General features: G+C 49.3%; 1 protein-coding gene across 1 annotated transcript in view; it reads left to right on the plus strand.

The window, feature by feature from the left end:
• The window catches only part of RIN3 (Ras and Rab interactor 3), a 131,412-nt gene that overhangs the window by 27,081 nt on the left and 81,061 nt on the right, over nt 1–23,270 (plus strand). Inside the window, exon 2 of the mRNA XM_021099628.1 lies at nt 16,097–16,298. Within this exon, the coding sequence (XP_020955287.1) occupies nt 16,097–16,298 (202 nt within the window). The remainder of the gene's footprint in view (nt 1–16,096; nt 16,299–23,270) is intronic.

Here is a 23,270-nt window from a genome sequence, read left to right on the forward strand (position 1 = left end):
AGGACTCCATATATGAAAGATGCAGAAGGCAAATCTATAAAGACAGAAATGGATTAGTGGTTGCCACCAGCTGAGGCAGTGGGAGAAAATGGGGAATAATGGCCATTGGACAGGATTCCTCAGGGTGACGGAAATGTCCTAAAATCGATTGTAGTGATAGTTGCATAATTCTGTGATTATACTAAAAACCATTGAATTGTACACCTTAAATTTTTTTGTCTTTGTTTTTTAGGGCCTCATCCATAGCATTTGGAAGTTCCCCAGCTAGGGATCAAATTGGAGCTGCCACAGCAACGGGGGATCTGAGCCCCGTCTGCAAACTACACTGCAGCTCTCAGCAGCTCCAGATCCTTAACTCACTGAGCAAGGCCAGGGATCGAACCCACATCCTCATGGATACTAGTCAGGTTCATTACCGCTGAGCCACAACAGGAACTCCCCTTAAAATGTTGTTAAAAACAAACGACTCCATATGCAAAATAATTGCAACAATGTGGGTAAAACCATGTGTGGCTCAGTGCCAGCTTCGGGGAACAGTAAATATTACCTCCAGGCACCTCCCGGAAGAAGAGGGCTGTTCATCCTGGAGAAGAGATGACCCTGATGTGGGGGCAGGAGATGCCCTGGCCTTCTCCACATAGTTGAAGGGCTGGAGAGGGGGGTGGGGAGGAGAGTTGTCCCTATGGCCTTTATAAACTTTAGAAAAAGCAACAAGAGGAAAAACTTCAGAAGAACAGATTTCATCTCAATAGAAATTGAGAATTGCTTCTTGGAATGGGTTGCCCAATGAGGTGGTGAGGGCCCTGTCACTAGAGGTCTTCAAACTGATACAACTCCATATTGGGATGGTACAGGGAGGACTCCAGTTTTAGGTGAATGTCTGATGTAGTTGCCAGCCTTAAAATTCCAATGGTGTGCAGCAGCTAATAGGCCCCCAAAGACCTGTTGTTAAATATGCAGGAATTTTAAGCTGGTTGTTAAATCAGCTTGTTATCAGCAACAGGGAGAGTACTTACCACTCTCAGCTTTCACTACATATCAGGACTTTTTTGTGTCCTGGACAGGTGCTTTACCAGCACATCACTGATCCAAACCAACTGCCCCAACAAGTCTCTGGGTGTGCTTGTTACTCAACACAGCTTGGGTCCACTCTTCTGTGTGCAGCCAAGCCAATCTACTGACACCCTGTTGTAGTGAAGGAAAGTACAGCCTTTATTACAGGCATCAAGCAAAGAGAATGGACAGCTCCTGCTCAAAAGACCCAAACTCAGAGTTCCCCTAGTGACTCAGCAGAAACAAATCTGACTAGTATCCATGAAAACACAGGTTTGATCCCTGGCCTCACACACTGGGTTAAGGATCTGGCATTGCAGTGAGCTGTGGCGTAGGTCACAGATGTGGCTTGGATCCTGGGTTGCTGTGGTTGTGGTGTAGGCCAGCAGCTACAGGTCTGATTCAACCCCTAGCCTAGAAACCTCCATATGCCATGCGTGCAGCCCTAAAAAGCAAAAACAAAACAAAACAAAACAAAACAAAAAACCCAGAAATATAAATAAACAAAAAAAGACCCAAACTCCTCAATGGCTTTCAGGGAAGAGATTTTTAAAGAGGATAACTGGAGTCAGGTCTGCATCTCGTGGACCGTCTTCTGATTGATTGGTGGTGAGGTAACAGGGTGATGTTTTTGGAATCTTAATCATCAGCCTTCTGGTTCCAGCCAGTCTGGGGTCTACGTGCTTATGGTCAGTATTTAGTCACTATCCTCCACCTGGGTTGGGGGTGGGGGTGTGATGTCTTAGTTGCTGCAGAACAACTCAAAGGCACACATCAGATTGTTATGTGTATCCTATGAGGAGGGATTAAGATTTGTTTTATTGCTGAACTATTGTTTAAGACATCATTACTTGCTTGACCGCTTTCTCTTTGTTTCTGCATTCCTTCACTTCCCTAATTAGTAACTGCTTGAGTCTGCTCTTTGGAACTCAGGAAGGCCTAGGAGACTAAAGCCTTTACCTACGAATAAGAAAAGGGAGGCAAGGAGGAGCTTTGGGACCCAGGAAGGCCCCACAGAGTCCTACTCGGTTTCAATCCCCCCCCCCTTTCTTTACTACACCTCAATCCTGACAGAAACAGGTGGGACAAAAGAAGGGAATAAAGTTTTGGATAGAGAGGTTAATCATAAACTTGGCAAGGAAACTCAGTTCTAGGGAGGCTTGGTTTCATGCTCGCTACCCCAATGTTCCCAGATCCTCCTCCCTCACTGACGGGAACTCCTTCCCTGCTCTGCCCGGGGTCTAATGACCTTTGGTTTCTCCATGAACTGTCTTGAGTCCTCCATCTCATCCAGGAGTGTCAGCTGTGGCTGGATTCCTTCCCTGGGCTGTCCTTTGATCCTCACCGGATCTTTGAGGGAGGTAGTATTAGCGAAAGAATTAACCAACCTTCGATCTAGAAAGAAATGGAAGATTTTATTTGCACCATGAGCCATCCTGAGCATTATAACCCAGGAGACTCTGTTGGAAAGTTCTGGCGACTCCGCTGCTGGTGAAAGGTCGAAGCAGAGATACGTAAGTTTTTAAGACCAAAGATCATAATACTCCAATGGTGTCTCATCGACAGTCTACACAAGCCAGATCTACACTACAAAGCCAGTAGTGGGGCCTGGGTCATCACGGCCCCTTTCGAGATTAAGAAGGGAGGTGATCCCCTAAGGAGGTCTGGTTGGTGCCGATGCTTAACACATGCTAAAGCAGGGGAGGGGACCCAAACCGGCAAGGAAAAACTTTATGTTTAAATTTTCTCATCTTGCCGTAAAATATGAATTGTATTTCATCAGTGGCTTAGCCTCCCTGTTTACAGAGGGGAGACACTGAGCCCTGAGGGGGAGTCTGATGGTCACACGGACCTCAGGGGGTGTTCTCCGCGCCCCACATCCTGCTGCCCAAGCTGTCACTCCCACTGGCATCCACGCTGATCCTTGGCCCAAGTCCTGTGGCTGCCACAGTGGAGAGAACCCCCCCCCCACTGTCTCTGGCTTCTGTCAGAGGATTTTCCTAAAGGTCTCCTGGGGCCTAATTCTTCAGTTGGCCTTATCTTGATTACCTTTCAACGCGGGCCCTCAGGCTCCAGAACCGACTGAAAAATGCCAAGAAATAACTAGAGTCATCCCAGGACAGTGGCACTGGCAGAAGGAATAGACTTCGGTGTTTGGAGCCCCCCCCCACCCCAGTCTCTATCCCCTCAGCTTGTGACATGCTCTGGGACCCTGGGAGGAGAGATGTGTGGGGTATTTGAGTTTTTTAATTTTATTTTATTGAAGTAAAATTGATTTACAATATTGTGTTAATCTCTACTGTACAGTAAAGTGATTCAGTTATATATATGTATGTATGTTTATATGTGTGTCCATGTATATATGTGTATGTGCATATGTGCATGTATATATGTGTATATACATGTGTGTATATATGTAATGTGTGTATGTATATGTGTGTACTATGTATATATGTGTGCATACATATGTGTGTATATGTGTGTATTTGGATGTGTATATCTGTATATGTGTGTGTATATGTATATGTGTGTATTATGTATATATGTGTGTGTGTGTATGTGTGTGTATGTATATATAAGTGAGTATATATATGTGTGTGTGTGTATGTGTGAATGTGTGTATATGTGTGTGTGTATGTATGTGTATATGTAGAGAGAATATATATATATATTATTTTCCATTATGGTTTATCACAGGATATGAATATAGTTGTGCTATATGGTAGGACTTTGTTGTTTATCCATCCTATATATAATAGTTTGCACTTTTTTTAAAATTAAACATTTCAAGGGTAGAGAAATTTAGAGAAAAACAGCAGTGCCCTGAGCCCCCGTAATTCAGCTCTGTTAAATCCCGTCATTTCGTTGTATTTGCTTCAGACGTTTTTTTAAAATGATTAAATCCTGGAGTTCCCATCGTGGCTCAGTGGTTAGCGAACCCGACTAGCATCCATGAGGGCACGTTCGATCCCTGGCCTCGTTAAGGGTTAAGGATCCGGCGTTGCCGTGAGCTGTGGTGTAGGTTGCAGACGCGGCTCAGATCCCGCGTTGCTGTGGCTCTGGGGTAGGCCAGCAGCTACAGCTCCAATTAGACCCCTAGCCTGGGAACCCATATGCTGTGGGTGCAGCCCTAAAAAAAAGACCAAAAAAAAAAAAAGATTAAATCTTTACAGAACAGGCTGAAGCCTCCTTCACACAGCTCCTGGATCCCGTTTACTTCCAGCCCCCTCGGCCGTCTCTGTTATCCTCAATTTGATATATGTGTGTATCCACAGACAAGGCACAGAACAGTTGTGTGTGTTTTTCACACTTTATCTAAGTGTGTTTATTCGTTCCGTAATTTGCTTTTTTCACTCAACATTAGGTTTTTTGTTTGTCTGATTTTAAAACATGTTAACTTTCTCTTTCTTTCTTTCTTTCTTTCTTTTTTTTTTTTTTTTTTAATGGTCTTTTGTGCTTTTAGGGCCACACTCGCGGCATATGGAAGTTCCCAGGCTAGGGGTAGAAGCGAAGCTGTATCTGCCAGCCTATGCTACAGCCACAGCAACTTGGGATCTGAGCAGCATCTGTGACCTACACCACAGCCCACAGTGATGCTAGATCCTTAACCCATGGAGCGAGGCCAGGGATTGAACCTGCAACCTCATGGTTCCTAGTCGGATTCGTTTCCGCTGCGCCACGATGGGAACTCCAACTTTTTCTTTTAAAGTAATTTCAGACTCCTAGAAAAGTTCCATGAATTTCTCTATGTACAGTTTTGACTCAGATTCACTAATTATTAACCTTTTGTCACATCTCCTGGTTCTTTTTCCCCCCTTCTTTTTTTTTTTTTCCTTGTGAGACTAAGTTGCAGACACTGTGCCTCTTAAACCCCATATATTTCAGTGGACATTACCCAAGCCAGAGCATTCTCTTACCTAACCTCAGCACAAGGATCAATATCAGGAAATTAACATTCATGCGCCTGACAGGATTTTGAGGTTTAACTGTGTAGCAGTTAGTTCCTACCTTTTTGCAGCTGGGTGACTGATAGTCCAGGAAGGACGAATCACGACTTACTTATTCTCTCATGGATGGACGTCGGTTGTTCCCATTTTCTCTCCCTGTAAACACTTCTGCAGCAGAAGCCGTTATCACCTGTCTCCTTATACCCGTGTGTGTCCTGGGAGTGGGCCTGCTGGGACCTGGGCTACAGCACCCCATCTCTTTTAGATTCTGAAAATCATTTTCAGAGCAGGTGAAGTTGCTTTCATCCTCGTGGGGTGCTTTAACCCGTTAGCACTCTGGGGGCTGAGCAATGGGATCTCACCTATCTGGGGCCATGTCTCAGGTGGCGGGTGTTCACGGGGCATACGACTACAGGCGTGGTTACCGCAACTAGAATAATGACCTTTTTGAGGTGTTCTCACCTGCCAGGTGCTGCTGGATGCACATTACATGCGGTGGGTATTACCAGCTCCACTGCACAGATGAGAAAACCGAGACCCCCAAAAGGTTAAATACCTTGCCCCAAGGTCACATAGCCAGGATGTGCCAGGGATTGGGACCAAGGATGTGTGAGTCCTAGTTCTTCATCTTTGGGCTACGCAGAGTGTGTGAAATGACCCCAAGTCTCTGGTTGTGAGTGAGAGGTATCCAGTGAGAGGTTGATGTCTCACCTCCCTGCCCCTGTACAAACACACGCACATCTGCCCCTGTCATCAGGTCCCTCCCTCTCTGTGCAGAGGGAGTCAATTCATTGAGGAGCTCTCAGCATGCAGGAGATGGGAGAGGAGGGGGGTTGGGGGCGGCAATGAGCAGCTGACTCCTCCCCCTGGGAGAGTCAAGGTACAGCTGGTTCTTAGAGTTTCCAGGGTCAGACGCAGGAAAAACTCCCCTCTGGGGCCTCAGGACAGCCCTGTCCCAGCTGGAGAAATAGGTGCCATTTCGAAGAGGAGGTAGGCTGGAGTTCCCGTTGTGGCTCAGCAGGTTAAGAACCTGACATAATGTCTGCGAGGATGCAGTTTGATCCCTGGCCTTACTCAGGGGGTTAAGGATCTGGCGTTGCTGCAAGCTGCCGCATAGGTTGCAGATGGGACTTAGATTCTGTGTTGCTGTGGCTGTGGCCTAAGCCGGCAGCTGCAGCACGACTCCTAGCCTGGGAACTTCCATACATAAACAAACAAACAAACAAACAAACAAAAACAAAAAACGAAAACAAAAGAGGAAGGCTTTGGGCTTCCAGAAGCTCAGGGTGGGCCATGGAGCCCCACCAGGTAATTTGATTATGGCTCTTAGAAGTTTACTCTTTAAAACAAAACAAAAAAATTATTGAAGGGAGTTCCCTTTGTGGCTCAGTGGAAACAAATCTGACTAGTATCCATGAGGTTGCAGGTTCTATCCCTGGCTCCGCTCAGTGGGTTAAGGATCTGGCATTGCCGTGAGCTGTGGTGTGGGTTGCAGAAGCAGCTCGGATCTGGCATTGCTGTGGCTGTGGTGTAGGCCTGTGGCTGCAGGTCCAAATGGACCCCTAGCCTGGGAACCTCCATATGCTATGGGTGTAGCCCTAAAAAAAAAAGAAAAAAATGTATTGAAATATAGTTGATTTACAATGTTGTGTTAATTTCTTCTGTACAGCAAAGTTAGTCTTTTATATATATATAATATATTCATATATATACTTCTTCATATTCTTTTCCATTATGATTTGTCACAGGATATTGAGTGTAATTCCTTGTGCCCTATACTAAGACCTGTTGCTTATCCATCCTGTATATAAGAGTTTGCCTCTGCTAATCCCAAACTCCCAATCCTTCCCTCCCCTACCACCCCTCTCCCTTGGCAACCACAAGTCTGTTCTCTATAACTGTGAGTTTGTTTTTGTTTAGTAGATATATTTATTTGTATCATATTTTAGATTCCACATACAAATGATACCATATGGTATTTGTCTTTCTCTTTCTGCCTTATTTTGCCTACTATGATCATCTCTAAGTCCATCCATGTTGCTGCAAGGTGGCATTATTTCAACCTTTTTGAAGGCTGAGTAATATTCCATTGTGTCTACGTACCACATCTTCTTTATCTATACATCTGTCAGTGGACATTTAATTTGCTTCCGTGGCCTGGCTGTTGTAAATAGTGCTGCTCTGAATATAGGGGTGCATGCATCTTTTCAAATTAGAGTTTTGTCTGTGTATATGGCCAGGAGTAGGCTTGCTGGATCACGTGGTAACTCTGCTTTTAGTTTTTTAAGGAACTGCCATACTGTGTTCCATAGTTACTGCATCAATTTACATTCCCACCAACAGTGTGGGAAGGTTCCCTTTCCTCCACACTGGAGTTTACTCTTCATCATTCCAAGGATAATCATCACACACGGAGGGCCCTCTTTGTGCCTGCCCTGCCTCATTGCATTTACTCCCAAGGGGAACCCTCCCAGCTGGTTACTCCCCATTTTACAGAAGAGGAAACTGGAGGTGGTCAGCGTGGTTAGACAGGCATCTGAGCCCCTTAATGAGTTGGTGCAGAGCTGGGATACCAAGATGCACTGGAGTAGTATAAAGGTTATAAGCACAGACTCTGGATCCACATTGTCCAGTTTGAATCTCAGCTCTGCCACTTACTGGCTGTGTGACCTTAGGTGAGCTTCTTAACCTCTCTGTGACTCCATGTCCTCATCTTTACCTGGGATTATCAGGTATAGGGTAGGTATATTAGTTTCCTAGGGCTGCAGCAGCAAGTTAATCACGAACTCCACAACCAATAACAATAGAAATGTATTTTCTCCCAGTTCTGGAGGCCAGAAGTTCAAGGTCAAGGTGTCAGTAGAGTTGGTTCCATCTGGAGGCTCTGAGAGAGAACATGTCCCTGCCTCTCTCCCAGCCTCTGGTGGTGGCCATCAGCTTTGGTGCTCATAACCCATCCCTCCACTCTTCTCTGCCTTCACATGGCTTTCTTGTGTCTCTCTGTCTTTTTATAAGGACGTCTCATTGGATTTAGGGCCCATGATGTCATCCTTAACTTAATTATGTCCACAAAGATCCTTTTCCAAATAAGGTCACAATCACAGGTGCTGGGTGTTAGGATTTGGGCATATCTTTCAAGGGACACCATGCAGCCCACTCCAGTGGTGTGGGGATGACAGAGTTAATGGGATGTGGCCCCGTGCTGGGCCCCATGTGGCGTGGGCTGCTTCTGATTGGCATTACCAGGCCCCTCCCACGTGGCCCCCTTGTGTCATCTATGTCCTCATGCAGCTTGTACAGTGATGGGGCCATCCCAGGACTTTGAGCCCTGGGATCAGGTCTCTTTATCCCCATAGACCCCCTTGGGGGGGCCCGGGCTGGGGGTCAGGAAAGCTGGGGGCCCGGCCTGCCTGAGGTCAGGATTGTGGGTGGCACAGAGATGGCCTTTTCCCGGCCCTCGCCTCCCATCCCACATTCCACCTGGGTGGAAGCCAATTCTGCACAAGGGGGCCTCAGTCTTCCGTATAATGAGGCGTCACTGGAACTTTCTGAGCTGCTGCCCCGGAGCCCTCACAGGAGGCCCACGGCTGGCACCCTGAGGATCTGGAAAACTCCAGGGCCTTCTTCCAGACAAGGAGCATCCAGCCAGGGTCCCACACCCCAAGCCGACCTCACACCTGAGTGGCCCCTTGGGCAGCCTCTCCACCCCAGACAGGGATTTCCGCTGCTTCTCACCCAGGTGTCACAGGCGTGTGACTGGATGCAGGCACCATGCCAGGGAGTGAGGGCATGCCATGGCAGGCCACTCCTTCTCTGGGAGCTGATGAGAAAGCCCCCAAAGAGCCAGGATGCTGAGCCCAGGCATGGTCCCTGAGGTCCAGGGCGAGGGTTTTCCCGGCGTCTGACTACCCTGTGTCTGGATGGGGCAGCCTGGTGTCCCCGGCAGCCCACCCCTTGAATCCGAAGGCTGTCGGACTGATGATTAGAGCTAATCGCTCTATGCCCTGTGAGCCAGCAGGGGAACACTAGTCACGGAGTGATTTCTCTTTCTGGTGGAACTGTTTCTGGGCTCGTCATTTGACGCTAATAGTGCCATTAATTGCCAGGGTTCCTGTAGCTGCCTTTGCAGAGCCCTCAGCTGGAGCTTGGCTGGTGAGAGGGCAGGCATGGGTGTCGGGGTGGCCAGCCAAGCCAGCACAGGACATATCCGATGCCATGTGGGCTCAGTGACAGTCCCTAGCAGTTAGAGATGTGGCCAAAGCTGATTAATACCAGTAATCCTGACAGCAGAACAGCCTGCCCTGGGGCTGGCTCGGGGCACCTGCACCTCTGCCATCAGGCTTGAGCCCAACAATCCAGCCTGGAGTCCCAGCATCAGCACCGGCTCTTAATCCTAAGTGGACACCCAGAGAGCTCAAGCGACCCGAGGCCCAAGGTCAGCAGGGACTCAGGGATTGGGGGGCAACCTCCTGGCCCCATTACCCTTCATTGGCCTGCTCAGATCAGGTGCCCATGTCACTCTGTCCTGCTCCTATGACCAGGTGCAAGGCCCAAACCTCCCCCAGGCTCAGCTGCCCGCTGCCCCTTCTCGAACCTCTAGACTTTGCTGTGGCCTTGGACACAGCTTCCTCTCCAAGACTCAGATCCTGCCAAGCCCTTGTTGCTTCCTCACTGGCCCACCCAGAGGGGACGGAGGGCACTGAAAGACTGGAACAATTCCTAGAAAGCAGTATCTTAAGAGCTTTTGGCCTCTTGAGTGGTTTAGTCCAGGTAGCCAAGCTGAGCCCCTCCAGCGCTCCACTCTGGAAGGTTTCGGGGTAACCGCGGGTCTCGTTCCTCTTTCCAATGGAACTGAGCTCAAAGTATAAAAGGGATCCTCCAAGTTATTTGTTTCTGGGTCCCCCAAGTTGACTTCTTTGTTCATGGCAAGCCTGTGGTTCCCAGACACTTGAACTTAGGGGTAACCTCTGGGGCCAGATGTTGTCTTGGGCACAAGATGAGTGGAGCACACAGAGGTGTACCCACTGTACTCTAATGTGCTAAGTCATGAAATCAAGGCTGTGAAGTGGGAGAACTGTAGTGAGAAGAGGAGCAGAATTCCCACTCGCAGGTGGACGAGAGAAAAACAATAGCTAACGTTTGCTGAATTACGTGTGCTGTGCTAAGTTCTTGACAGATGTCCCATCGAATTTTCACAATAACCCTGTGAGGCACGGACTATTGCTATTTTTCTGTAAGTGAATAAACGGAAGCCCAGAGAGGTAAAGGACCTGGCCAGAGATCACACAGCAGAATTCAAACCTAGGGCTTGGAGTACATCAGGCAGGCTTCTTCTGCTGGGCCTTGAAGGATGGGAGAACTTTATCTCCAACAGTTTACAATCAAAAATATTAAACAGGATGGTCCCTAGTGGTTTAAGGATTTGGCGTTGCTACAGCTATGACACAAATCACAACTGCAGTGCAGGTTCGACGCCTGGCCTGAGAACTTCCACATGCCATGGACACGCCCCCCCCCCAAAAAAATACTAGACATACAGAGGAGTTGAAAAAATTTTGCAGTAAGCATCTATATGTCGACCATTTGGTCTTAATGTTTTTGTATATTTGCTTTTTTCATGTCTATCCATTTCTCCATCTATTCGTGAGTCCACCTTATTTTTCCTTACGCATTTCAAAGAAAGTTCTGCTAATATGCTAGCATTCATATCATTAACTAGCATTGGGTATTTACTTATGGTTCTTTTTTATTGTTTTGGTGTAAAATTTACATACAATAAAACGCACACACATATCTGAGAGTACCATCTGAATTCATATAATTGGATTCATACAGTGTGGTTTTTTTCCTTGCATCCGGCTCCTTTCAATCATCACAGTGTTTCTGAGGTTCATTCAGTGTTTTGATGTATTGTGTGTATCAGTGGTTTCTCCTATTGCTACCATTCCATGATGTACCATTATCTATTTGTCCGTTCTCCTATTGGTGGAGACCTGGACCAGTTTGGAGCTATTAAGAATAATGCTGAAGTGGGAGTTCCCGTCGTGGCTCAGTGGTTAACAAATCCAACTAAGAACCATGAGGATGTGGGTTCGATCCCTGGCCTTGCTCAATGGGTTAAGGGTCTGGCCTTGCCGTGAGCTGTGGTGTGGGTCGCAGATGAGGCTCAGATCCCGTGCTGCTGTGGCTGTGGTGTAGGCCAGCAGCTACAGCTCCGATTAGACCCCTAGCCTGGGAACCTCCATATGCCGCAGGTGTGGCCCTAAAAAGACACACACACACACACACACACACACACACACACACACACACACACACAATACTGCTGAAATGAACATTTAACTACAGGTGATTTTGTGAACATACTCTTCCTTTTCTCTTGGTACGTACCTGGGAGTGGAATGGCTCAGCCGCAGGGTAGGCGTATATATAAGTTTATTAAAACCTGCCTTTTCCCAAAGTGGTTGCACCAATTTACATTGTCGCCAGTCATGCATGAGAATTCTGGTTACTGCCCATCCTTGCCAACATGTGATGTTAGCAGTCTTTTTAATTTTAGACATTCTAGTGGTTGTGTCGTGGTATCTCATTGCGGTTTAATTTGCATGTCCCTGATGACTCATGACGTTGAGCACTTTCCACCTGCCTCTTGGCCACCCATACGTCTTCTTGTCTAAAGTATTTTCCCATCTTTTGTGCCTTTTAAAAATCAATTTGCTTGTTCTCCATTAGGGGTGTGCTTTGCAAATATTTTCTCCCAGCTGGTTGTTTGAATCTTCACTTTCTTCGCGAGGTGTTTTCATGGGCACACGTTTACATTTTGATATGTCGGCTTATCCATCTCTTCCTTTATGGCTTTTGCTTTCTGTGTCTGGTCCGGTCAGCTGTTGCTTACCTGTTGGAGAGCAGGTTGGGAGGAGGTAATAGAGAATCCAAAGGAGCTGCAGGTGCACACGGCAGCCAGAGCAGGGGTGTCAGGTGGGGACGTGCAGGTTCTGCTGGGTGACAGACAGTAGCCTTTGTAGGGGGAGTTGTGGCGGTGGGGGCTCAGAAGGGGAGTGCCTTCAATATTGGGGACTGGATTGGATTCTTTTGGCGGTGGGAGCCATGGAAGGTTTTAGAGCGGAAAAGGGGACGTGATCACGAGGAGGGATGACACAGTCCCCCGATGCTGGAGCCTGGGCCAGAATTTCTACTTGGTCACCCTGAAAGCAGCAGCCTGTGTCTCACAATCGAGGTGGGACTGCCGGGAGCTAGGGGCAGGGAGTGGGTTCCTCTCTGTGGATGCCGCCCAGGCCCCATCAGGGTTTTGGGGGATTTTGGTTGGTGTTTTTTGTTTTGGTTTGGTTTTTTTGTTTGTTTGTTTGATTTTCTACACCCTCGGCATGTAGAAGTTCCCAGGCCAAGGATCAAACTCGCGGCACAGCAGCAACCCAGGTTGCTTCAGGAACAATACCAGATCCTTAACCTGCTGTGCTACAGAGAACTTCAGGCCCCACCTGGTCTTAATGGGACCTGTTTCTCCTTTTTTTTTTTTTTTTTTTTTTGTCTTTTTAGGGCCAAACCCATGGCACATGGAGGTTCCCAGGCTAGGGGTCGAATCGGAACTATAGCTGCTGGCCTACACCACAGCCATAGCAATGCTGGATCTGAGCCGTATCTGTGACCTACACCACAGCTCTCAGCAATGCCGGATCCTTAACCTGCTGAGCGAGGCCAGGGATCACACCCGAGTCCTCATGGATGCTAGTTGGGTTCCTTAACTGCTGAGCCACGATGGGAACTCCGGTCCTGTTTCTTCTTGCAGAGGAAGCCCTGGGGGCTGGCGTGGGCAAGTTATTAACCGGAAGCCCAGGGAAGGGGCTTATATACATGGATTTAGAGTCAACTCTCCCAGTGGCTCCAGAATCCTTATGGGGACTCCCCCCCAAGTCCCCTCTGACCTCACCTCCTCCCAGTTCCTGCCACCCCCAGGCTTCCTCGGGGTTCCTCCTGGATCAGGCCACTCCGGGCCTCATCCTCAAGGCCTTTGCTGCCCCTGTGTCTGGCATCTCTTCCCGAGGGGTCTGCATCCAGATATTCACTCAAGGTCTCCTTTTTGATGAGCGGTCCCCTGGCCCTAGCCCTTTGCTTTCCTGGCTGGCACACAGCACCATCCAACCTCCCCTCCATCTGCCTGTTTCCCTTGGCCGTGGTCTAACTCCTCTCCCTAAAGATGAGGGATTTTTCTTCTTTTTCAGCTGTTTTGTTCTCTGCTCTAATCCAGTGCCTAGAACAGCAGCTGGTGCTTGCAGGTCCTCAGGAAATATTCACAGGACTAGTGAATTCGAGGCAAACTTCCTCCTTTCTCCCAGAGCTTCTTTGTTTGATCAGGGTTGGATCTACAGGAGAAAATGCGGACCCTTGTCCCAAAAGCCCAGGTCCCATGAGGCCACCCTGCAAAAGGAGGACTCTTCCAGGCCACCCCTCCCCCCACTGTACAGATGCGGAAACTGAGACCCTAAGATGGACTTAACCAAGCTACCTCAGCCTAGTTAGTGGCCAGGAGGAAACGGGAGCCAATTGCCCTCACTCCAGCTGCTGTTGGAGCCCTAACTGGCCTCTGGGGGAGGCCCCAGGCCAAGCGAGAAGTTTTAAGGATGATTATAAAGATTTTTGATGCCAGAAGATATTTTCGTGTTTCCAAGGGGAGTTGGAAGAAGCGAACAGGCCCAGAATGCTTCTTTTCTGGGTAATTGCGGCCTCCCCTGTTTTTCACTGCTTTCCCAGAGGAGATGCTGGACCACAGTCTGGGGCCTGGGAAGAGGTCACATCAGTGTGAACTGCCCCGCCCGGGCCTTGAGCTCCAAAACAGACCCAACTGCACAGCTTGGACGTCCCTGGGGCTGCCCTGCTACCCCTCCCAGACCCGAGATGCCTGGGCTGCCTGGGACATTCCTGTCGCCCTGGTGACCTGGCACGCTCTTCCGGGTGGACCCGGAGGGGACAACCTATAAGTACCCCCAGCATCCCCAGCATTGCGGGGGGAGCGTCAGAGGAGGGAATTTTTAGCACCCTGACATTGCTCTCACTGCAAAGGTGGAACCACTTGCTGGGGTCAGAGGGCAGCAGGACCCAGGAGTCCGGAGGAGACTCATCTTTCTAGTCTGGTCTCTGCAAAACCCAGCACCGCCAGGCCTGTTTATCCCGCTCCTCCCAGCCTCCCCAGCACGCAGAGACCAGCCGGGGCCCCACCCTCCTCTTTAGGAAGCGATCCTTTCTCCCCCAGACTCCTAGGTCCTGTTGCCCTCTGACCCCAGCAGGTGGTTCCACCTCTCTGTGCCTCTGACGGAGCGCATCCTGGCCTCCCCCTCCCCCTAGGCGGCTCTGAACAGCAAACACCAGCCTGATCTCTGGTGCCAGGGACACAGGACTAAGGAGAGGCCACATCTTCCTGGCTTTATAACGACCCCCTTCTGCCTGATTTAGGTCTTCACCCCTGCAGATACCCTGAGAGATTTTGTTCCTCAGGGAGAAGGCAGACAGGCCACACAGGCTCACCCGACCTAGGATTCGAGGCACCGAAATGCTGTTCCTCCTTTTCTGGAATCAAAACTCACCTGCCAGTGTTGGGGGCAGGGATGGGTAGATGAAGATGCTGAGACGGACCTGGAATCTCGTAAACTGAACTTGTACTTTGCCTCAGCCTGTGATTTTTCCTCCCCCCCACCCCCCGCCCGGGACCCTGACCTGTCATGGGGGGTCATCTTAGGGGTCAGGGAGTGTTGACTGGGAGGGTCACAAGAGAGCCTTCTGGAAATGTGTAAAAGCAATATAGCACAAACCCACATGTGGTTTTAAAATTACTAGTCGCAGGAGTTCCCATCGTGGTTCAGCAGTAACAAACCCGCCGAGTATCCATGAGGATGCGGTTTCAATCCCTGGCCTCATTCAGTGGGTTAAGGATCCAGGGTTGCCGAAAGCTGTGGTGTAGGCCACGGATGCAGCTCGCAGATGTTGCTGTGGCTGTGGTGTAGGCCGGCAGCTGCAGCTCTGATTCGACCGCTGGGCTGGGAACCTCCACATGCTGTGGGTGTGGCTCTAAAAAGAGGAAAAGAAAATAAATAAATTTTCTAGTAGCCACACTAAAAAAAGAAATAGGTGGAATTCATTTTAATGCTGTTATATTTATCCCAATATATAAAAAACCTATCATTTCAACATGTAATTGGTGTAAAACATTAATGAACTAGTTTATGCTAATGAGCTGTGTTCATACCAAGTCTTTGAAATCCTGTGTGTATTTTTACACTTACAGCACATCTCAGTACAGACAACTCACTTTTTCCCCTGCTTTCTAATTCATTTTTTTCCAATTTTGTGTTCCTTTAATTTCCTGTAGCACCTTGGTAATGTTGAAAACAAAAATACAAATACAAGGATGTACTCATTTAACATAATATGCATGAGTTGCAGGCAACTCACTTTTTCCCCCTGCTTTTGTTAATTTTATTTTTTCTAATTTTGTGTTCATTTCCCGTAGCACCTTGGCAATGGTGAAAACAAAAATACAAACACAATAATCGCAAGGATGTACTCACTTTAACTGAATGTGCGTGGGCATGCAGCCAACTCACTTTTAAGAGCTCACATAGCTAGTGGCTGTGGTATGGACAGCATAGCGCTCTACCATGATCTGGGTTGTAGTTACACGGGTATAGACATATGTACAAATTTGTCCAGCTGTCTACTAAAAACTGGTGCATAGTTTACTGTGTAAATTTTAGTTTCTTTTCATTTTCTTCAGGGCTCTGCTCCAATGCTGGTGTTTTCCTGAACCCACTCTGGGTTGGAATTAGCTACTTCCATTGCTCCGTGCTCCTGTTAGGTTTATTCCAATCTTGTGCTACAGCTGGTTGTTTCCATGCATGTCTTTCTCGTTTTATTATAAATGCTTTAAGATGAAGATCATGGTTTGCTCATTTTTTAATTCCTCGAAAGGCCCCTGGCTATATCGATGCTGAATAAATAAGCATGGTTGAATTGAATCCCCATTGGCTGTAAACCCCGCTCCGGGCTGGCAGCAGGATGGCCTGATCGTTTGATTATGTTCTCAGTCCTATTCCAGATGCTGGCAAAGGAGAGGAGCAGGAGGAGGAAGATGACGTGGGGCCTTGTCTGCCGGTTGCTCCCAAGAACTGCCTTCCTCGCCGGGGCATCAGCGTCCTGGAGAAGCTCGTCAGAACATGCCCGGTGTGGCTGCAGCTGGGTCTGGGCCGGGCGGAGGTGGCCAGGATCCTGCAGCAGGAGGCGGCCGGGGTGAGTCGAGGTCTCTCCACCTGGTGGCTGGTGGGTGGGCACAGCTGTAAGGAGCTGCTCCAGCTCCCTCGAAGCAGATGCCCTCTGGACAGCTGTCTACCTGCTCTCTTTTCCTAGATTTATCAGCTTTTCCACCAGAACTCAGGAGCAAGGGGCTGGTGGCAGGGCTAAGTTTCTGCTTTGGAGAACGGGTGTCCCGCCAGAGAAGTGCGTAGCTGGTGGGGCCGGTGGGGCCTTGGGGTGCCTGAGAGGAGGAAGCGATACTTGGAGAATTCAGCCAGGCATCCAGGGACTGGAGAGTATCAGAGCCGGAGGGAGCTGAGGAATCATTTTGCATCCACTTATTGTCCACGTCAAAATGAGGGGCCGGGGGATGGAATTCAAAGACTGTTTGGAGTTAGGCTCTGTGAGTGGGGAAAAGGCTTAGATCTTCTGAGCCTCACTTTTCTCATTTAGCAATGAAGCCACTGATGGTCTTTTCCTCCCCGTGGTGTAAGCATCACAGAGGAAGATGGAGAAGAGGACGAACGATGAGTCAGAGCTCATCAAATGCCATTGCCTTCCACCGCACCCCCACGCATTTTCTCTTACATGCTGTTTCCTTTAACCTTTTTTTTTTTTTTTGTCTTTTTGCCATTTCTGGGCCGCTCCTGCAGCATATGGAGGTTCCCAGGCTAGGGGTCTATTCGGAGCTGTAGCCGCCGGCCTACCCCAGAGCCACAGCAACGCGGGATCCGAGCTGCGTCTGCAACCTACACCACAGCTCACGGCAACACCAGATCCTTAACCCACTGAGCAAGGGCAGGGATCGAACCCACAACCTCATGGTTCCTAGTCGGATTCGTTAACCACTGCGCCATGACGAGAACTCCTTTAACAAATTTTTAATTCAAGTTTTAAAGTGATATCTCTATGTATTTATCATAAAAAAATCAAGATGGACAGAAGTGATCAAGTAAGAGGTAAAATGTCTGCTAAAGGTCTTTGCCACATCCTCCTTGTCACCCGACCTGTTTCCCTGAGGTCTTTGTTCGTTTGGAGCTTTTTAAAAATTGAGGTGAGGCATTCTCACCGTGGCTCAGCGGAAAGGAATCTGACTAGTGTCCCTGAGGATGCAGGTTCGATCCCTGGCCTCACTCAGTGGGTTAAGGATCCAGTGTTGCTGTGAGCTGTGGCGGAGGTCCAAGACACAGCTCAGTTCTGGTGTTGCTGTGACTGTGGCATAGCCCGCCGGCGACAGCTCCAATGACACCCCTAGCCTGGGAGCCTCCATATGCCACGGGTACGGCCCTAAAAAGACAAAAAAAAAAAAAAAAAAAAAAAATTGAGGTGAAATTCACATAGATGAAATTAGCCATTTTTTTCTGATTTATTTATCTTTTAATAATTTTTTCCATTATATGTTGATTTACAGTGTTCTGTCAATTTCTACTGTACAGAAAACTGACTCAGTCAAATATATATATATATATATATATATATATATACACACACATATACACACATATATATACACACACACATACACACATATATCATATATATATATATATATATTCTATTTCTCACATTATCCTCCATCCTGTTCCATGACAAGTGACTGGATATAGGTCCCTGTGCTATGCAGCAGGATCTCATTGCTTATCCACTCCAAATGCCATTGTTTGCCTCCATTAACCCCAGACTCCCAGTCCATCCCACCCCCTCCCCCCCCAGCCATTTTTTTATGTTAACATTTTTAAAATTACAGTATAGTTGATTTACAATGTTGTGTCAATTTCTGCAGTACAGCATAGGGACCCAGTCATACACACATATACATTCTTTTTCTCACACTCTCGTCCATCGTGTTCTAGCCTAAGAGACTGGATACAGTTCCCTGTGCTGTACAGCAGGACCTCATTGCTTATCTATTCTAAATGGAATAGTTTGCACCTACTAGCCCCAAACTCCCGGTCCGTCCCACTTCTTCCTCCCTCCCCCTTGGCAACCACAAGTCTGTTCTCCATGTCTGTGAGTCTGTTTCTGTTTTGTGGATAGGGTCCTTTGGGCCATAAAATTAGCCATTTTTAAGTGCGCACTTTTGCACGTTCACAAGACTGCATCCACTACCTCTACCTCATTCCAAAACACGTCATCACCCAGACAAAGTCCCATGTCCATTGGGCAGTCACTCCCCCTTCCTTCCTCCCTGGCCCCCAGCAGCCACCAGTCTGCTTCCAGAAGTCATTTCTGCTCAGGTGTGTGGAGTATCTGCCCACATTCCTCTTCCACACAGACTCCCATATCTATAGCAGCTGGGAGTCACCAAGTACTTACTGTGTTCTGGACTCTGAGTTCTCCACTTAATTAGCACAGTTTATCTTCACAGCAGCCCGCTGAGGTAGGTATTACAAATATGCCCATTTCACAGATGAGGTAACTGAGATATGCAACGGTTCAGTGACCTCCCTGAGAAAGCAGAGTGAGCAAGTGCCTGAGCTGGCATTTGAACCCAGGCAGTGGGGGTGTCCCCGTGCTGTATTGTACACACATGGGTTTTATTTGACATAGATGGAGTCGCATCCTTTCACTGTCTTTGCTATTCTCACTTTCAGTGTGGTGGGTGTGGCTACGCTGTGTCCAGGTAACAGTCCAGGCTCCTAAACACAGGGGGCTCAAGTGGTGAGTGGACTTGCTGACCTTGGACTAGATACAATCCGTCAAGTTGGCAATTGCAACTTGAGAATGAGAATTGCAAGTTGAAAATGAGAATTATTGGAACTTATGGGGTCTCCAGTCCCACAGAGTCGCACAGACGCTCCCACCATTGTGAGTGAGAAGCATAGAGGCCTGAGGGCCCAGCACAATCCTGGCAGAATCCTGGTATGGTGGCAGGTCCCCTGTGTGCCAGCCCAGCCCCACCTGGGCAGCAGGGTACGCCTGCCAGGGGGGTTGGAGGTAGGAGGCAGGAAGGCTTTGGTCCTCAAGGAAACAAGACCTCTTGTTTCATTCCTCCACCTGAAGCCTTTCAGTTCTGAACTAAGAGCTTCAGAGCTGATGACAACCCAGTTAGAAAATAAAATAGGGAGTTCCTGTCGCGAAACGAATCCGACTAGGAACCGTGAGAGTGTGGGTTCTACCCTGGCCTCACTCAGTGGGTTAAGGCTCTGGCGGTGCTGTGAGCCGTGGTGTGGGTCGCAGACTCAGCTCAGATCCCCTGTTGCTGTGGCCATGGTGTAGGCTGGCGGCAACAGCTCCGATCTGACCCCTAGCCTGGGAACTTCCATATGCCTTGGGTGCAGCCCTAAAAAAAAAGAAAGAAGAGTTCCCGTCGTGGTGTAGTGGTTAACGAATCCGACTAGGAACCATGAGGTTGCGGGTTCGGTCCCTGCCCTTGCTCAGTGGGTTAACGATCCGGCATTGCCGTGAGCTGTGGTGTAGGTTGCAGACGTGGCTCGGATCCCGCGTTGCTGTGGCTCTGGCATAGGCCAGTGGCTACAGCTCCGATTCGACCCCTAGCCTGGGAACCTCCATATGCCACGAAAGCGGCCCAAGAAAATAGCAAAAAGACCAAAAAAAAGAAAAAAAGAAAAAAAGAAAATGGGAGCTCCTGCCAGCAGGTGTTGCAGGCAGCGTTCCCAGGCTGCAGCCTGGCCCATCGTCCACCCCCGCATTAGGTTCTGAGGGGATTAGCATCCCACCCTTCTCAGGGGGGATGCAGCTGAAAAACAGGCCCAAGTGCAAGGCTGTGATGACAAGGGCTGGTCATTTTCTGGACCTTTCTCGGGTGGACCAGACAGTGCGGACCCGACTTGGGAGAGGGTGTCCAAGGCGAGCTGAGCAGGTGTAAGTCAGGCCCACTTTGTCAAAGGGCTCAGGCCTCCTTGACAAAGTTCCAGATGAGCCCAACTCAAAATAGCAATAGTGGTTCTACCTGGAGAACGCTTGTTAATGTCTGGCCCGAGTCCTGCAGGAATGTCCCCCATTCAGTCCGCCCAGTCATCCCGTGAGGCGGACTCTGCTGTTGATCTCACTTCACAGATAATGACACTGAGGCTAAGAGGCTGCCCTGGTTGGGGCTTCTCCAGAAGCGGCCCCATCCTGACTGCAGGACGAGGATGAAGGCAAGTGGTTTATTTGGGAAGGGACCCCAGAGACTACCAGCGGGGGAAATAACACAAAGAAGGGAAGGCAGCTTGTAAAGCTGTGTCCATGCAAGTTACCCCGGGGACGCACGGAGCTGATGGTGGCGCAGACAGTTTGGGAGCCAGAGTGGAACACACATCTCAAGGTCATCCCACCCAGAGGGGAGGGGGAGCTGGTATTATCCACTGACTCCTGACAGCCATTGGGTCAAGGCTGGGGGAGGGGAGGATTCATGTCCAGCACCTCCTGTCCATCCTCCGAAGGAGAAGATCTGACTCTGGCCAGAACCAGCCCACGGGCCAAGCGATGCCAAGCTGGCTGTTGGAAGCAGCACTGGGGTCCCCACCACAAAGAGAGGGTGCCGGGGCGCATGGCGGGCCACCAGCAGTATCCGCCCTGAGAGTGAGGTCACCCGCTCAGGGTCACACCGCTAGTGAGTCACAGAGCTGAGACTTGGTCCCAGTCCTAGCTAGGTCAATGCACCCCCCTCACAAGGGCAATGGGTGAGTAGCAGGAAAGAAAAAGAAGTAATGTTTTGAGGAGTTCCTGTCATGGCGCAGTGGAAATGAATCTGACTAGGAACCATGAGGTTACAGGTTCGATCCCTGGCCTCACTTCAGTGGGTTAAGGATCCAGCGTTGCCATGAGCGGTGGTGGAGGCTGCAGACACGGCTCAGATCTGGTGTTGCTGTGGCTGTGGTGTAGGACGGCAGCAGCAGCTCTGATGAGACCCCTAGCCTGGGAACCTCCATATGCCACGGGTGTGGCCATAAAAAAAAAAAAAAGACGAAAAAAAAGTAATTTTCTGAGGTTAATGCCAGATGGGCTTAAGTGTGAGGCCTCTTTATGAAGATGGGTAAAATATGATCCTTCCACTGTCCTCTCAGAGGGTCTGGTGGGGACTCCAGGCATGGATATGAATGACAAGACATGGAGAGGGGTGTCTAAGTGCTGTGTGAGAGGCAGGACGGCGGTGACCTGGAGGAGGGAGGGAGCATGTCCAGGTGGGGTGATCTTGGCCGACTTCCTGGAGGAGGCAGTTGCTGAGATGGATGGGCAGGATTGGGATGAGGAAGCTGAGAGGATTTTGGAGAGTGGGTGGGTGATGGACCAGCACAGGCTGAGCCCCAGAGGTGGGCATGAGCCAGACTGGGGCACACGGGAATGGATGACTGGAGCCAGCTGGAGTTGCTGGAAGACAGGACCACGTGGCATTCATTGCTTTGTGATGCCAGCTTCTGGCTCAGGCCTGGGTGCAGTATAGCTCTGGCTCAGAGTATCCATTAGAACAAAGGAAGGAGGAAAGACGGGAAGGGTGGGGCTGGTTCTGGAGACCTGGCAAAGCCCGGCCAGCCATTCAGAGCCTGCCTGCAGTGAGGGGCAAAGCCACGTAGCTGAGTTTACTTTCCAGGTGAGCACCTGTCACACAAGGGTTTAAGTCTTAATCCCAGCCTCCGTGATTGCAAGAGGCCCAGACACCTCTTCACCGCAAGTAGGGGACTTTACCCAGGCTGCTGTTCTACAACCCAGGGGCTGAGTAAAGAAAACAGAAAACCCCAGGCTGGGACCCCAAGTGACACCCCTGTCGGGAGCCTTGAATCTGATCCCAGGAGGCTACTGTTAAGACTGAAGGTGGTGGGAGTTTCTGTTGTGGCTTAGTGGGTTAAGGACCCTACATAGTCTCCATGAGGATGCAGGTTCAATCCCTGGCCTCAATCAGTGGGTTAAGGATCCGGCATTGCCATGAGCTGTGGTGGAGGTCGCAGACACGGCTCCGATCCTGCATTGCTGCAGCTGTGGTGTAGGCCGGCAATTGCAACTCCGATTCGACCCCTAGCCTGGGAACCTCCATGTGCCGCAAGTGCGGCCCTAAAAGAAAAAAAAAAAGAGACTGAGGGTGATGGGCCAGGCTCTTCCCACTGTTGCCCACTCACTGCCCCCACTGAGGGTGAGGGGGCAGGTCAACCCTGTTGGTAACAGAATCTGAACAGATGCCCCTTCTGTTAAATTCTCTTCCCTCACACCTCACTCCTCCCTGCAAGCTTCTGTATTTTTAAGCAGAAGCGAAGCCCTAAAGGTCACGCTCTGCTATAAAGATGGGCCAGCTTTTACCCAGAGTTGCTCCTGCACGCCATCTTTTTGATCCTCACGGCAACCTCTTTCTGGCTGGTTCCACTAGCATCCCCATTTCCAGATAAGGAAACAAAGGCACAGAGACGTTAACTCACTTGCCTGAGCTCACACAGCTAATAAGAGCAGAGTCTGCATGGTGTGAGCTTCGGGGATGCTGGGAAGGCCCTTTGCCGCATGAGATCCCATAGACCTGCGTGGAATCGCACCAGTGCAATGGCTTCATCGCTTTGAAGATAGAGACGCTGGGTGGCCCCCAGGCTGTGAGAGCTCAGAGGGTCTTCGGAGGTCCCCTGGACCCACCCCTCGCGGCTCCAGTGAGAGACAGCGTTTCCTTGTGTCCAGGGCCAGTGGTCAGGAGATGGAGGATCTGGCCCCTTGTCCCCTTTTCCTGCAGCCTGCTTCTCTGATAAGGTGCTGGAAACGTATTGGCCCATTTTTGACCTGCATGTCTCCTGAAGCAAGGCACTCAAAAGCCACCTTTATTCATTCTGCACCCAAACTGGGAGGAGGGGGTATATATATATTTTTTTGTTGTTGTTGTTTTATTTTAGAAGGTTTCAATTGACAGAAAAAATTATCAAGATCGTACTGAGAGTTCCCATGAACTCCTCCCCCGTTTCTCCCACCGTTCACCTCTAGCGCTGGTGTGGTACGTTTGTCACAATGAATGAGCCAGTGTTGATACATTCGTAGTAACTAACGCCCACACTT

Source organism: Sus scrofa, chromosome 7 (genome assembly GCF_000003025.6).
Source record: "Sus scrofa isolate TJ Tabasco breed Duroc chromosome 7, Sscrofa11.1, whole genome shotgun sequence".
Lineage (NCBI taxonomy): Eukaryota > Metazoa > Chordata > Mammalia > Artiodactyla > Suidae > Sus > Sus scrofa.